Raw genomic sequence first — 16,836 nt, forward strand, 5'->3', positions numbered from 1 at the left:
CCCATCCAACAACTTAGCCACCACTGACATAGACCTCTCTGATCAATAGTTCTCAGGCTTTTCCTTATCACCTTTCTTAAATAATGGCACCAGATTAGCCAATCTCCGGTCATCTAGTACCTCACCCGTGGCAATTGGTGATACAAATACAGCAAGGGGTCCAACAATCACTTCCCTAGCTTCCCACAAATTTCTGGGGTACACCTGATCAGGTCCTGGGGATTTATCCACCTTTGTGTTTTAATATGGACACTTTTCAAGTGTCTTAATCATTGTTCCCAACGTCCTCAGTCAAAGGTCATATCTCTCTAATGAAAATAAGATCCCTTGATTTAGAAGGTTGTTTGCAATTTTGAAGATGCTATATTCAATTCAAAACATTAACTTTTTCTGTCTTCTGTAAGTGCTCTCAGACCCGCTGAGTTTTTCCAGTGCTTTTAGTTTTCATCTCAAACTTCCATTCACCATCCACAGGACTTTGCTTTGACTTTTGAGATGCTTTGATGCTTAGTTTCTCTCAACAGATTGCAGTCCAGTCATAATCTAGAAGGTCTCACAGTTCAAAATCCTTTCTCTGTTAAATTATCTCGGATTCAACATCGTAGCAAGGGTTGTGTTACCATTTGCATGGTTGCTCCCTGGGCTATGCGGAAACATTTTCTCAGCATTTACCCTGTCAAGCATGCTAACAATTTTATTTGTTTGATTCATGTCATCTCTTATTTTTTAATTTCCAGAGGATAGAGGTTTAATCTACTCATTCCCTCCTTTTTAGGACAATTTCCTTATCCCAAGAACCAGAATAATTAGCTTTCATTGCACTCCCTCTCCAGCAAATCTTTCCTTTCTTTGGTCAGGAGAGAAAAACTGCAAATGGATCTTAATGTCTCACATCATAATGACCTGTAATTGAAATGAATGTTCTTTATTCTTGCACTCTGAACCCTTTGTAGCAATGCAAACATACCATTGGCCTTTCTACAGCTTGATGCTATACCTGCAAGTTAACTTGCTGTGATGCAAAAAAGAGCCATGAACAATACAACTCAGGAACAGGCCCTTCGGCCCTCCAAGCCTGCGCCGCCACATCTTCCAAACTAAAGTAGTCTTCACTTACAGGATCCGTACCTCTCGATTCCCTTCCTATTCATGTATTCGTCCAGGTGCTTCTTGAATGCTGCTTCCATCACCACCTCCCAACAGTGTGTACCAGGCACTCACCATCCTTTGTGTGAAAAATTTGCCTCACACATCTCTTTTAAGCTTCCCTCCCGGCACCTTGAACCTGTGTCCCCTAGTAATTGACCCCTCCACCTTGGGAAAAGCCTCATCCTTTCCATTCTAAACATGCCATTCACAATCTTATAAACTTCTATTAGGTCACTCCTCAACCTCCAGAATTCGGGTGAAAAGAAACCCAGTCTATCCAAGTTTTTATCATAGCTAAAATCTCCCAAACCAAGCAACATCTTGGTAAACCTTTTCTGTACCTTCTCCAAAACATCCACATCCTTCTGGTAGTGTGGTGACCAGAGCAGTAAGCAATATTCCAAGTGAGGCCGAACTAAATTTCTATAAAGCTGCAGCATAAGTATCTAAACTTCTACTCATTCCCCCTCCAATGGAGGCAAGTACGCCATAGGCCTTTTTCACTTCCTTATCTACCTACACTGCCACCTTCAGTGATCTGTTGACCTGCACACCCAGAGCCCACTGTATATCAATACTCCTAGAGTTCTGCCATTCATTGTATAATTTCCACCTGTACTTGACCTTCCAAAAATGAATCACGTCACATTTGTCTGGATTAAACACCATCTGCCAATTTTCTACCCATGCCTCCAACTGATCTGTATCGTGCTGTATCCCCTGACCATCCTCCTCACTGTCCACAACTCCACCGATCTTTGTATTGTCCACAAACTTACTCATTAGACCAGCTATGTTTTCCTCCAAATCATTAATGCAGATCACGAACAGCAGAGGTCTCAGCACTGATCCCTGTGTAACACCCACTTGTCACAATCCTCCATTCCGAAAAGCATCCTTCCACCGCTACCCAATGAACAGGAACTGGCTGGTCCCTCTGAATGGAAGCATTTCCCAGTCTCACTGTGCAATAACTATTCTGCTTCTTTTTATTTTTCTTACCAAAGTGGTTAACTTCACTGTTCAACACATTGTGTATGTCACAAGCACCGTACGTGAACTGTAGATTAGTATAGTTTATCTAGTTCCCTCTTTAATTTGTAGTGACTCAAGTTAAAGGCCCGCAGTAAACAAACTTTAGTTTACATAATTTAAAAGGTTAGTTTATTGCGAGTTATTACTGAAGATTCCTTGGAGATAAAGTTATTAACAAGAAATTACAGATGCCATGATTAAAACAAGTGCAGATAAGACAACAGAATACTGGGAAGGAGCAGGTCTCAGTACTTTATTGTCGTCTCCCATGTTGCTAAAGCAACAGATCCAGCAGCTACAATTGCTTTTGTAATCGTGTTTTCTGATACAGAAAGACCAGCAGATTGTTATATTTTGGGGATGGAGAGAGATTCCTTGTTTTTCACTAGTTTCCTTAAATTTGAAACTTTCACACTGCCGACATTTCTTCAGCGGGTCAGTATCTCTCTGGCTGTTTGTAACCAGACTTCTTTATACAGTTCAAAATGGTGGTTTGTTCATTTTGAAGAATCAAAGGTTCGACAAAACAAAGATGCCAACTGTATGCCACACCTATGAAGTTCATCCTTCTGTCAAACTGTTTCTCTCTGAAACTCGAATTCTCCCACCTCCGTTGTCTGCTTACAAACTTCCCGGTGTTTCAAAAATCTTTACATGCCTGGGCTTGTCTCTCTACTGTCCACTTAGCTACACAATGAAGTGACTTGTAGCAGATGTTTTATTTCAGTCTTCTCTATTTGCTTAAAGTTAGATTAGGTTAATTACAAACATTCAGATGTCATAACTCCAGTTGTTAATGATACATTCCATTGATCATGTCTTTGTCTCTTCTTCCTCCTATGCTGCCTTTTTGCATCCTCTTCCCTGTTTGCTTCACCACTGAACTTTGTATCATCAGTGTATTTTACACTCTGTTTCCTCATCCATTATTATCATTACATTGTAAATAGCTGAGGCCTGAGCACTGATTCTTTCTCTACGCAAGCAATCAGCGCCTGCGAACCTGAAAATGTCCTGCTCATCCAGACTCTGTTCTGTGTGCACTAATGAATTCTCAATCCATACCTATGATATTACCCACTTGTCATAGTTTTGTGCAGTAATCTCTCTTATGGCACCTTATCAAATGCTCTTTGAAAATCAAAGTGCACTACGTCTAGGTTTCCCAAATCTGTCTTATGCTTGCGCAAAGGGTTCTAATTGATCAATTAAACCTTCTTGCTACTCATATAAATCCAAATTGACTCTGCTTAATCATGTGATTTTCTTGGTGTCCTGAACTAATCATAGATTCTATTTTTTTAACTGCCTCTGGTGTTAGGTTAGCTGACCTGTAAATGCCCTTTTTCTCTCTTCCTCCTTTCTTAAATAGTGAGTTATGTTCTAATCCTTGGAATTTATTACAGAATCTAAGAAAAACCAAAACCAATGCATCCATTATCTCCATAACTACTGCTTTCAAAAACCCAAGACTGCAGGTTGTCAGATCCAGGGAATTTATTGCCACTTAGCCCCATTATTTAATGTGATTTGATTTCTTATACTGATTCATGTATGGTATGGCAGTTGACGTGGTATACATGGACTTCAGTAAAGCCTTTGATAAGGTTCCATATGATAGGCTGTTGGAGAAAATGCAGAGGCATCGGATTGAGAGTGATTTAACAGTTTGGATTAGAAACTGGCTTTCTGTAAGAAGGCAGCGAGTGATAGTTGATGGAAAATATTCACCCTGGATTCTGGTTACTAGTGATGTGCCATAAGGGTCTGTTTTGGGACCGCTGCTGTTTGTCATTTGTATAAATGACTTAGATGTGGGCATAGGTGGATGGATTAGTGAGTTTGCAGATGACACTAAAGTCTGTGGAGTAGTGGACAGTGTGGAAGAATATAGCAGGTGGACTTGGATAAACTGCAGAATTGGGCTGAGAGGTGGTAAAGAGTTCAATGCAGCTAAATGTGAGGTAATTCACTTTGGGAACAATAACAGGAAGGCAGAGTATTGGGTTGATGGAAAGATTCTTGGTAGTGTGGCTGTGCAGAGGGATCTTGGACTCCATGTACACAGATCCCTGAAAGTTGCCATCCAGCTTGATAGTGCTGTTAAGAAGGCATATGGTGTGTTAGGTTTTATTGGGAGAGGGTTTGAATTCCAGAGCCGAAGTGTCATGCTGCGACATATAAACTGCTCTGCGGCTGCACTTGGAATATTGTGTACAGTTCTGGTCGCCCATTACAGGAAGCATTGGAAAAGGTGCAGAGGAGATTTACCAGGATGTCGCCTGGTCTGGAGTGAAGGTCTTATGAGGAAAGGCTGAGAGACTTTTGTCTGTTCTCATTGGAGAGAAGGTTAAGAGGGGATTTGATAGAGACATACAAGATGATCAGAGGATTAGATAGGGTAGACAGTGAAAGTCTTTTTCCAACGATGATGACATCAGCTTGTTCGAGGGGGCATAACTACAAATTGAGGGGTGATAGATTTAAGATAGATGTCAGAAGCAGGTTCTTTACTCAGGGAGTGGTAAGGGCATGGGATGCCCTACCTGCTAATGTAGTTAATTCAGCCACATTAGGGAGATTTAAACAATCCTTGGATAAGAACATGGATGATGATGGAATAGTGTAGGGGGGGTGAGCTTAGGTTAGTTCACAGGTTGGCGCAACATCGCAGGCCGAAGGGCCTGTTCTGCGCTGTATTGATTTATGTTCTATTCCTTTTGAAAGACACTCAGTCTCGCAAGATAATTGGTTCCCTCTTATTTTCAGCATGCTTTTGTGCCCTCTAATATGTGAGGGCAGTTAACAAAGTATTTATTTAATGCTTCTGCCATTTCCTTTAAACCCCAGTATAATTTCACCTGTTTCTGCTTCTAATGGACCTTTGTTGCTTTCATCTGCAGTCTTCATATGTCTGTTCATGCAGAAGCAATTATAGTCTTTATATTGCTTATTATTCTATTGTCATTCTGGGCATGACACCTTATAAAGGGACTTAATTTTAAAAATAAACTTTTTCACATTGCGAGTGTTTAGGGTTTGAAATGCACTGTCTGGAAATGTCATGGATGCAAATTGATTGAGATATTCAAGGAGACAATAGATAGACATTTAAATAGATACAACCTGCAGGGTTAAATTGCTAAGAAGGTTAGGATGGGATAGGTTGGGCTGAGTGGCATCCTTGTGAGTGTAACAGTTCTGTGACTTCAGGCCTTAGCAAGGGTACAAAGATAGACTAGAAAGCTACCAAAATTGAGGGACTTCAGTTAGTTGGAGAGAGTAAAGATTTCCTGAAGAAGGGCTTATGCCCGAAACGTCGATTCTCCTGCTCCTCGGATGCTGCCTGGCCTGCTGCGCTTTTCCAGCACCACGCTTTTCAACGAGAGTAAAGAAGTTGCAGGTTCTCCTTGGAGCAGAGAGAGAAAGGTGGACTTCCATTTATGTGGTGCCTTTCATGACAAATCAACAACCCTGTTGCACCCTTTCAAGTTCTCTCTGAAGTGTTTTCACTGTCGAAAATTATCAAGAAAGTGAAGAGGAAGTTTAAGAAAAGTGATCTTATAACAAATGGTTTTGATATAGTAAAGAGCAGTTTTGCACTGGGACAAAAGTCAATAGCCAGAGGACATAAGATAATTGTGAAAAGAGGAACGAGACAAGAGCACGTTGTATTTTATCTGGGTAGACAAATTACACATGAAGCCACACATGTGGCTTCAGATTGCATTGTCTCCAGGAGTGGTAGAAATAGATTGTGTAGTAACTTGTAAAAGGGGAAAGACTTGAAAGGAAGAGGAATTGAGGGGGGGAAAGCAAAGAGAAGCGAGACTAATTAGATTGCTTCATCAGAGAATCCATGCAGGAACAAAAAAACTGAATAACCTTCATTGCTGCGTGATTCTCATTCTTAATTGTGTGCAAATTGTGGGGAAGGACAGAACTGGGCTCAGAGATGGTATCCTTTGCCCTTATCCAACTAGTTAACTCCTTTGAGGATGTGGATCAAAACAGGCAGACAGCAACTTGTATTTGCTGAATTCTAGCTCAGTAAGGAGGAGCTGTCTAAAAAGGCAGTGCATGTTTCTGACTGGGAAGAACTACAAATAATTCAATTACTAAAAGCGGAAGCGACAAACCACAAACTCGTTGTTTCTGTGTGGTGTATTTTTATGAATGTTGTATTTAATGCGGCAAGACAATGGAGCTAAGTAACACTAACAAACTGAGAACCATTCTTGTCTCATAAACAAATGATCCTGACCCAACCTGCTGCTTCTGTGGCACTGCCCAAACATATTGAAGTAGCCTTTGTGTGGCTTCATGTGTAATTTGTCTACCCAGATAAAATACAAAACAGTTTACCACAAGGAAAGGGATAATGTTTAGATTTTAGATTACTTACAGTGTGGAAACAGGCCCTTCGGCCCAACAAGTCCACACCGCCCCGCCGAAGCGCAACCCACCCATACCCCTACATTTACCCCTTACCTAACACTAGGGGGAATTTAGCATGGCCAATTCACCTGACCTGCACATCTTTGGACTGTGGGAGGAAACCGGAGCACCCGGAGGAAACCCACGCAGACACGGGGAGAATGTGCAAACTCCACACAGTCAGTCGCCTGAGGCGGGAACTGAACCCGGGTCTCTGGCGCTGTGAGGCAGCAGTGCTAACCACTGTGCCACCGTGCCGTCCTCATTATAATTTTCTACGAACATGAGTTTATTTGCATATCTTTTAAAATAGCTTTTTATAATAAATACATGGGAGGTGACGCCCTCGTGGTATTATTGTGAGACTATTAATCCAGAAGCTCATCTGATGGTCTGGGGACCCAGGTTTGAATCCTGCTCCGGCAGATGATGGAATTTAAATTGAATAAAAGAAAATATGGAATTAAGAATCTACTGAAACCGTTGTCGATTGTCAGAAAAATGGATCTGGTTCACTAATGTCCTTCAGGGAAGAAAATCTGCCATCCTCACCTGTCTTACATGTGACTCCAGACCCACAGCAATGTGGGTGACTCTCAAATGCCCTCCGAATTAGTCTAGCAGGCCACTGTGTTGTATCAATTGCCACAAAATCTCAGCAAAGAAATGAAACTAGACGGATCACCTGGCATCGACTGAGACACCAGAAAAAACAACGCTGGAAATGGCCCTGTTGACCCTGCAAAGTCCCCCTTGATCTGGGAGCTAGTGCCAAAATTGGGAGAGCTGTCTCACAAACTAGTCAAGCAGCAGTGGGACACAGTCATACTCAGATTCTAAATCATACATTTCAGACAATGTCCCAGACACCACCATCACCATTCCTGGATATATCCTGTCCCACTGGCAGGACAGACCTAGCAGAGGTGGTGGCACAGTGGTATACACTTGGGAGCGAGTTGCACTGGGAGTCCTCAACATTGTCTCTGACTCCATGAAGTCTTATGGCTCAGGTTAAACATGGGCAAAGAAACCTCCTTACCTCATACTGTGCTCCCTTGGTTGTTGAAATGATACTCCTCCATTTGAAATTTTATGATTCTATAATAATTTCCAAGGATTGGAGCATAACCGATTATTTAAGAAACGAGGCAGAGAGAAAAAGCACTGAACCTGGCAAGAACGCAAAATGTACTCTGGGTGAGGGATTTCAAGAGTGGCACAGCAGCAGCTGTGGTTATTCATGAATTATCGGTTAAATTTTTATAGTGTACAGGGTTTACCCTTCTGACAACGGAGGCAATCACTTAATCGAATTTCTTTCCCATCAGCAGCTATTTAACCCCAACTCAAACCAGCCTGTTGCCTATAGCATGACATGTGATGTTTCAGCTTCATGTTTTTGATTGGTCTAACCAGTTCAGCCTCTCAGTGTATTGACAAAGGAAAACTGAACAATAACTTTGCTTCTCATGGTCTCTAACTGCAAGGCATGCTGTCTCAATGTGAGCTGAGCCACCTGAATGCAAATATAGAAGTAGTCCTCACAACTCTACTCTTCAATAAGATCACATTTTGATCTCACCCCACCCCCCAATAGCCTTCAATTCCACTGTTTGACAATGAATCTATGCAACTCTGTCTTCTGCAAAAAAATAATACACGCAACACACTGGGGGAAGTTATTTCATTCAAGATTCTTCTCTGTCAGAAAGATAAAACCGGACCTCAGCTTAAAACTTGGACTGATTTAAAGCGGGATCTCCCACCAAAAGTGCATTGTCTAACCTGACAATGTCTAAAATCTCATACATTGATAAAACCTTTTCTATGGACAAAGACTTCAAAGGAATCTGGATTCTGCATTTTAATCAGTAGACTACCTGCTAACTAATTAAAGAATTCAACAAGGGCAGCTAGTTTTAAAGTTGTTAACTTTATGCTTATAAATACCGTGTCTTATGCCTCCCTATCATAAGGCACCTGAGGAAGGAGTGGCGCTCTGAAAGCTTGCAATTTCAAATAAACCTGTTGGACCTGGTGTCGTTTGATTTTTGACCTTGTCCACTCCAGTCCAACTCTGGCATCTGCACGCCATTAAAAATATTCAGTGACCCCCATCTCCAATGCCTTCTGAGACTGAGCGTTCCAAAGTCACATGACCATCTGACAAATGAAAAGGGTTCTTGTTCTAGAATGGTAATTCCTAATTTTAAAACCATGCCCCCTGGTTCTGGACTCTCAAACACGAAGAAGCATCCTTCCCTCATCCACTTCGAAAGACCATTTGAGATCTTATACCCTTCCTGAAGAAGGGCCTGTGCCCGAAACGTCGAATCTCCTGTTCCCTGGATGCTGCCTGACCTGCTGTGCTGTTCCAGCAATAAAGTTTCAACTTTGATCTCCAGCATCTGCAGACCTCACTTTCTCCTACTCTTCAATCAAGTCAACTCTCCTCTCCAGAACACCAGCGAAACTAATAACAATGTTCCTTCAGAGCTCTACAGATGTTGGGAGGTTTCAGATGCTTCCGGAAGCTGCTGCTGAGCAAAGACCTTTGAGTTCTATGGGAACAAATATCAGAAGGAACATTAGAAACAAGTCAAGCTTTCCTCCTAAGACAAACTGCTCATTCCAGATACCAGTCTAGTGTGCCTCCAGTGAAACCACCTCTGACACACTTTGCATTTCTGCTTCAAAGAATGCAGCTTCCCTATAACCCCAAACTCTGAACGAATTGTATATTTTCACAGGCGCCCTCCTCAGGAACCATTTCTAGAGAAGCAGCAAAGCAGTGATCTCATCAGAACATCTCAGAATCCAACAGGAAACTCTGTTCCAACGATTTCTTTACTATTGCTGAAGCTGAAAGTCAGACAAATATTCACGGGAATCGGATTGGACTGGTCAAATACAGCCAAGCGTCAGTACCACTGTAGTTCCAACCTTTCAGTACAAGAGGTGGAAATTTGATAGATTCCAATTCACACTGGACAGATGTGCCAATGGCTGACAATCCAACATCAGTTGTTAGCGTGTTCTAAAAGCTGGCAGTTAGGAGGCTGGAGGCCCTCAAAATGACTAAGATAGCTCTTCTTACTGCTCTTAGCATGGTCCACATGTTGCCCCATATTGGAAAGAATGCTAGCAATAGGAGCCCAGAGGCTTTTACAGTACCAGCTCATGATGCCAAGCCACCGCTATGTGAGAGGGCCTCAACAATGCTATTTTACAAACGTCTGCCAAAGGAGCAACACTCAGAAAGCTAGTGCTTCCAAATAAACCTGTTGGACTATAACCTGGTGTTGCATGATTTTTAACTTTGCCCACCCCAATCCCACACCACCACCTCCACATAATTTTTTAAACGGCCATCTCTCCAGTGTACAGGCTTTTGACTTGATGTTGCAAAGTTTGTGGATGTGCTATCGTTTGTTGGGACAGAATCTTGGTAACTTGCTGTGACTGCATTCAGACCAAGAATGGTTTTCAGACCTATCTGCAGAAAGACTGCTGTGGTGATGGGGTCTGTTGACTGGGAGCTGGAGCTAAGGCTCAGACTGCAAGTAGAGAGAGGCTGTCCATAGAGGCCCATATACACGGAGAGTTTTCAGGAAACTCTTCTCCTACCTCCACCTCAGCCAGGAGCAATGACTGTGCTGCATGCTGTTCACCCAGGATGTGGTGACAGAAGTGTGCCACCTCCCTCTACAGGACCTGTGGCTTCACAACAGCACAAGGACAGTGACACTGTGGCCCTCAGGTTTACCATTCCTCTCAGCTTCTATCCTACTCAGTTTTTCCAGGTGAAAGCAAGCAACGTTACAAACATAGCCCTGTAAGCTGACTTGTTGATCCATCCAGGCAGTAGTGAGGCACCATGTTTTCAAGGAAAGGAGAGTTCTCCTTTTCCTATATATGGAGAGTAGCAAGAGGGCATGTGGTTTTGTTAAAATAACAGGGTTCCCAATAATGCACGAAGTTATTAATTGTACATGCCTTTTTATATGTTTATTTATGGGATGTGGGCATCGCTGGCTGGGGCCAGCATTTATTGCCTGTCCCTAGTTACCCTTGAGAAAGTGGTGGTGAGCTGCCTTCTTTAACCATTGTAATCGATGTGCTGTGGCTAGATCCACAATGCACTAAGGGAGGGAATGCTCGGATTTTGATGTGGTGATGATGACAGAATGGTGATATATTTCCAAGTCAGGATGATGAGTGACCTTGAAGGGAAATTGCAAGTGGTGGTGTTCCTTTGTATTTGCTTTCCTTGTCTTTCTCAATGGAGGTAGTTATCATGTCGGTGAACTTTTGCATGGGTCTTGTAGATGGTACACACTGCTGCTGCTGAGTGTCAGTGGGGGTGAGAGTGAGCATTTGTGGATCTGGTGCCAGTGAAGTGGGCTACTTTGCCCTGGGTGGTGTCAAACTTCTTGAGTGTTGTTGGAGCTGCACCCATCCGGGCAAGTGGGGAGTATTTCCATCGCACTCCTGACTTATACCTTGTAATGATAGACAGGTTTTAGGGAGTCGGGGTGAGTTACTCGCTGCAGAAATCCTTGCCTTTGACCCCTCTGCATCCCTATATGTAGATCAGGAGAGTTACAGGAATTGGAAAGGATTCTTTCTAATAAAGTGCAGTCCAAATCACCGTTCTGGCATCAGCTATGAATCTGTGAGCTGTTTTGCTGTGTCCAGTAGCTAACTGCTTGGTGGGAAGTGACATGGCAAGAGATGGTGGTGTCAGTGTCATTGCAGAGTAATGTCGAGGTCCAGACTAATGCTATGGGGATAGGGGTTCAAAACCTGATATGGTAGTTGGTGTAATTTTTGCTGGTCAGGTGGGTTGAACAGTAAAGAATGGGATTTCATCCTGAAAAACAATGTGGCGACACATTTTGGGAAGTTTAAAAAGGCAAGGGGTGCTTAGGGTGTAGGGAATCGAAAAAAAGGACCCCGGAATTTACATAGGATGAGAGGGAACTTGGTGTACATGTTCATAGATTTGAAGGCAACAGGGCAAGTTAGACAAGGTTAAGAAGTCATATGCTGAAAATGTGTTGCTGGAACAGCGCAGCAGGTCAGGCAGCATCCAAGGAACAGGAGAATCGACGTTTCGGGCATCAGCCCTTCTTCAGGAATGAGGAAGGGCTTATGCCCGAAACATTGATTCACCTGTTCCCTGAATGCTGCCTGACCTGCTGCGCTGTTCCAGCAACACATTTTCAGCTCTGATCTCCAGCATCTGCAGACCTCACTTTCTCCTCTAAGAAGTCATATGGGACAGTGTTTGCTGCCTCAGGAAGGAGAGGGCACAGAAGGAGATATTTAACGCTGCTTCACTCTTGATGAGCTGTCTGAAGATGCTGAAGATGCCAAACCTTCACCATCATTGCTCAACGGTTCCCCATTTTGCCATTCATTGACATTGTCCCAACACAGCATCCCCTTTGCCAAAGTCCTGCAGTAAAAGCTGTGGATGATAACTCATTCTGTAGCTACTTTATCAACTAACCCATCCAGAAATACGGTAAAAAGAAAATACCATTCCACAAGCGGTTTGTCTTTACTGCTCCTGCACACTGCAGGCACCTGCAGCCTACCTGGTGCAAGCCTGTTGATTTTGAGCAGCTCTGGCTCCTGAGAGTTTGGCTTCAGTCTGCAGGACCTCTTGTTGAGGTGGCTGAGCTCTCTACTATCCTGTGAGGTATGTGCAGGGCCAGGATCTGAACTGGTGGCTGACAGCATAAGAAGAAATCAAAATGCTTCTACTTCTGAGGTCTGTGATCACTCCTGTCCTTCCTAATGAGACTGCGCTGACCTGTCAGCTAGCATTTCCCAGATATCTGAAATTGGAAGATGATCAGAAAGGGAGAACTTGGGTGAGGGAAGTTGTCTGGGATGAGAAATAATAGGTTCTTGGTCTTCCAATCTGCAGCTTGTAAAAGTGCTATTGGAATCATAGAGATCTACAGCACAGAAGGCCCTTTGATCCATCACGTTTGTACTGCGAAAAACAACCATCTGGCTATTCAAATCCCATTTTTCTGCACATGAGCCGTAGCCGTGTAAGCCTTGTCCATAGGGCAAGGTAGAATTAGAGAATGGCAGGCAGGAGGAATTCACTGATATCCTGAATGTTGCCAAACCTAGCAGCCTTAGTGACAGCTATCCTTGTCATGCAGAGTGCATCATCCTCTCAAGTGACCCAGGCTTGTCTGTTAGCAATGAGAGCTGGATGTGAGGATGCCATCATTGGTGGGTGCGTAATGGTGAGATCGAGCATCTGAATGTTAGGCTTGAATTCTGTTTGCAAAGGACTCCTGCTGGCTGAGTGAGGGGAGCATTCTGCAGCACTAAAGGTTCGTGGACCAGTGACTCGGAGGCAGATTTGCTGACCGTGACCACTCGCATGAGATCATGAATCCATCTGCAGCTCCATGGCCAGGTTCTCAACAAGTTGACTACCTGGTCCTTTTGGGGGCTATTCCTGCAGAAACATGGTCTCCTTCGATCTCCTAGAGGTACAGCCTGGCTGGAGCAGAAGCTCAACACTCACACAGCCAGCAGCATGGCTCCTATTCAACTTAGCCTGCAATCATTCAAATGAAGAGTTCACACCAAGTGTTATGATGAAAGCTGTCTGTTTGTATGAATGTCAATGTTCTGTGGAGTTTGGATTTTACACTAGTGACGGATGGGTGTTAGTTTGTGAAGGAGTTTGAAAGTTAATTAGGTCAGTCTTTCTAGAGCTTCATGCCAGTATGTGTCAGGGAACAAGAACGCATGGAATGCTAATAGGAGTTTGTTTATACCATGGGATTTTATGAAGGGAGAGAGAGAGAATATTAAATCATTAGGTGGAGCAAAATCTAATGAGAAAGTTGCTTTTTAATATAACTCAACAGCTTTAGGAAGCCTGAAGGTCACAGGCACGCATAGTGTCTACTGAAAAATGGAGATTGTTCAGAGCAGTTGAGGAAATAAGTTATCTTTGTGAAAACATGTAATTTGTGAATTTGGGAATATTTAATTAGATGGTGTAGGGAGTAGATTGTATTTTGATCTGTGTGTCTTGAAGCCTTTCGGTCTGTGTTATATTTAGCTTGCTTTGTGTATTTTATTTTGTTTCACTTTCTTTTGTTGTAATGACCTTCTGTTTTATTGTTCAGTCCAAGTCTGCAGTCTGCTCTGCTTATCTTTCAGTGAAAGACCACCGTGGCAGATAAAACTGAATTAAAAATATGATCTGGCAAGCTAGATTTCATAAAAAAAACCCAAAAGAACTGTGGATGCTGGAAATCCGAAACAAAAATAGAAAATCTCAGGACTGGCAGCTTGATCATACAGCACGGAAGCAGACCCTTCAGTCCAACCAGTCAACGACAACCATATTCCCAACTGCCTGCACTTGACCCAAATCCCTCCAAACGCTTCATATTCACATACTTATGTGGAGAGTTAACTCCAGTGACGACTCTTCAACCTTCTGAAGAAGAACTGTTGAGATTTTCCAGCAATTTCTGTTTTCGTTTGAGCTAGATTTCATTCTTGGATCTGCATTGCCCAATAGTGACATCGGCCAGGGTCGGAACACTCTGCATGCCTTAATGTAGTCCAGTGCAAACTGATCATGAATTACGTCCTCAACTCAAAAATGAGAATGGTCAAGTTTATAACTCATGGCATCTGGAAAAAAATGGGAAAGGAGAGAAGCACAGGAAAAAGAAAGGCCTATACGTAGATTTTAAAAAGGGCAGGGAAATAATATGGGTCAAAAAGGATGGCGCTGGAAAAGCACATCAGGTACCTGAGGAGGTGGGGAATCAATTTTTCCGGCATAAGCCCTTCATCCCTGATTAAGGCCTTTTGCCCGAAACGTTGACTCTCCTCCTTGGATGCTGCCTGACTTGCTGTGCTTTTCCAGCACCACCCTTTTCGACTCTGACTCTCCAGCATCTGCCGTCCTTACTTTCTCCCAGGAAAGTGATATGGTCAGGTTATTACCACCTTGTCTGGGTGCAAAACTAAACGGATGAACCTTATTTGTTGATGCAAGAAATAAATTATCATGAATGTTAGACAGTTTTAGATTGTTCTAAGAACCCAGATGGTTAACTTGCGTCCTTTGATGTGTTCCGGCCAACATGTACCACCAGTTCAACACTGGAATGTGTGACCGCCCAATATCTTCTGGTAAGGTCAAGCTGCCAAATCAGTTATAAAGAAAATTATTCATGAAGGCACCCCGCAATTCACTTCTTGGAGCAACTTAGAATGGATTACAAATTGCCGTCGTCATCTTATGAAGAGAAGCATTGAGGTGTCATTAGAAATTAACTGTTGAAATGAGGGTGCAGAGATGGGAAGTTTGGATACATCATTCAAGTGGTCCAGAAGAAAAAAAACTTGCTGTGTTGTATAACAAGAACAAATGGAAACCATGTGATACTCAGGATAAAAAAATGTTAATCAGTTACAGAAGTGCAATGTGTACTTGTGAATTAAAGTGCCTTGTATTTTTCCTCCCCAAACTTTCCTTTTAGCGTCAGGTGATGTTCTGTTGCATTCCTACCTAAGTGGTCAGCCTGTGGAGGAATCGAAAATCAGCATGCTGGCTTGTTTCCTGGTCTATCATTCAGTGCCTACACTTCAACAAATAGCAGCTACAGGAATTGAAGGTAAACTTTGAATTCAAGTCTAATTTGGAATGTGATGCTTGAAAGGGTTGGTAAAAGAGATTCAACAGTAACATTCAGAATGGAGTTAGGTGAATAATTGAAAAGAAAATATCTCCAGAATCTGTGGGGTGGGGCAAATATAATGGAGTGGAACTAGTTGGAATTCTTTTTTAGATGATCAGAAGCACAAATATATTTTCTTTGCTGTATTTTTCTCTCTGACTCTAAAGTCATTTCCAGGCTGTATAATAAGAATTAGATGATGAATACTTGAGGAATTATGAAGAAACCATATGTGCAGATTAAAACTAGGAATGTATTGGAATTCAGCAGTACATCTGCCAACACCCTGAGACTGAGAGAGAGAGTCCTATATCATTGTTTAAATTCATGAAAGGTTTCAAAAATAGTTAACAACTGCTAATGATCGGCAGGTTAGTAACCAAACAGGGCAGACGTAAGTTGATTGGCACAAAAACCAAAGACAAGTTGAAAAGCATTTGAACACAATGAATAGTTAAGTTTTGAAAGATACTTCCTAATAGGAGTAGGGTAGATCCAGACTCAATCACAGCTTTCTCAAACGAATTGGATGAATACTTGGAAGATATGAAGAAGTAATGGGAGTGAGACTGATTGGATTGTACTTAAAAACTGGTGCAAATTTGACTATTCTAAGGTTCTATGATTTCAGATAGATACAGATTTTATCTGAATTCTGAGAATCTCTACTATAGTATAGACTGGCTGCCTCTTTTCAGATGCTCATTAGCCTTCAATAGCTCCTTATTCACTTATTACCTGGGCGACTTTATTCAAGAAAATACAAGAATGGCTTTCTTTAAACGTAAAGCACCAATTGCATTTTGCATATTAAACCTGGAGTTACATATGTACCAGCCCTTTTGTGATGTGTCTGTCAAAGTGATGGAGCCTTTGTGTTTCTGAGTCAGTGTCTGGATTAGTTCCCACGGGTCATTCCATTGAATCAGCATTTTCTGCTTCAAAATGGAGACCAGGGAGTAGTCACTGCTGTGACATTGACCGTTTCCTGTCTGTTCCTAAACTGTGAACTCCACATTTGAAAGAGGCCACTTCATGGATGCCTTCATCCACATTATTTGTCTATCAGCCAATCAAATTAACTAGTGACTTATCTTCTTGCTGTTTGTGGGATCTTGCTGTGTTATAATTGGCTGTCATTTTCCACTGCATTACACCAGTGATCCCATTTTAAAATTGTTTTGGAATCCCCTGAGATTATGTAATGATGTGGAGGTGCCAGTGTTGGACTGGTGTAGACGTAGTCAGAAATCACACGACACCAGTTCCTTTGTCAGGTGAAGGGCTTCTCTTGGCAAAAGAGCAGCGCTCCAAAAACTTGTGAGGTGTAATGGACAGCAAAGAGGGTTATCTCAGATTTCAGCAGGATCTGGACCAGATGGGCCAATGCGTGAGAAATGGCAGGTGGAGTTTCATTCAGTTAAATGCGAAGTGCTGCATTTTGGGAAAGCAAATCTTAGCAGGACTT

General features: G+C 42.5%; 1 protein-coding gene across 1 annotated transcript in view; it reads left to right on the forward strand.

Moving 5' to 3' along the window:
- anapc1 (anaphase promoting complex subunit 1) overlaps positions 1-16,836 on the forward strand; it is a 202,231-nt gene that overhangs the window by 183,720 nt on the left and 1,675 nt on the right. Inside the window, exon 46 of the mRNA XM_043675393.1 lies at positions 15,171-15,305. Within this exon, the coding sequence (XP_043531328.1) occupies positions 15,171-15,305 (135 nt within the window). The remainder of the gene's footprint in view (positions 1-15,170; positions 15,306-16,836) is intronic.

Source organism: Chiloscyllium plagiosum, chromosome 3, assembly GCF_004010195.1.
Source record: "Chiloscyllium plagiosum isolate BGI_BamShark_2017 chromosome 3, ASM401019v2, whole genome shotgun sequence".
NCBI classification, from domain to species: Eukaryota; Metazoa; Chordata; class Chondrichthyes; order Orectolobiformes; family Hemiscylliidae; genus Chiloscyllium; species Chiloscyllium plagiosum.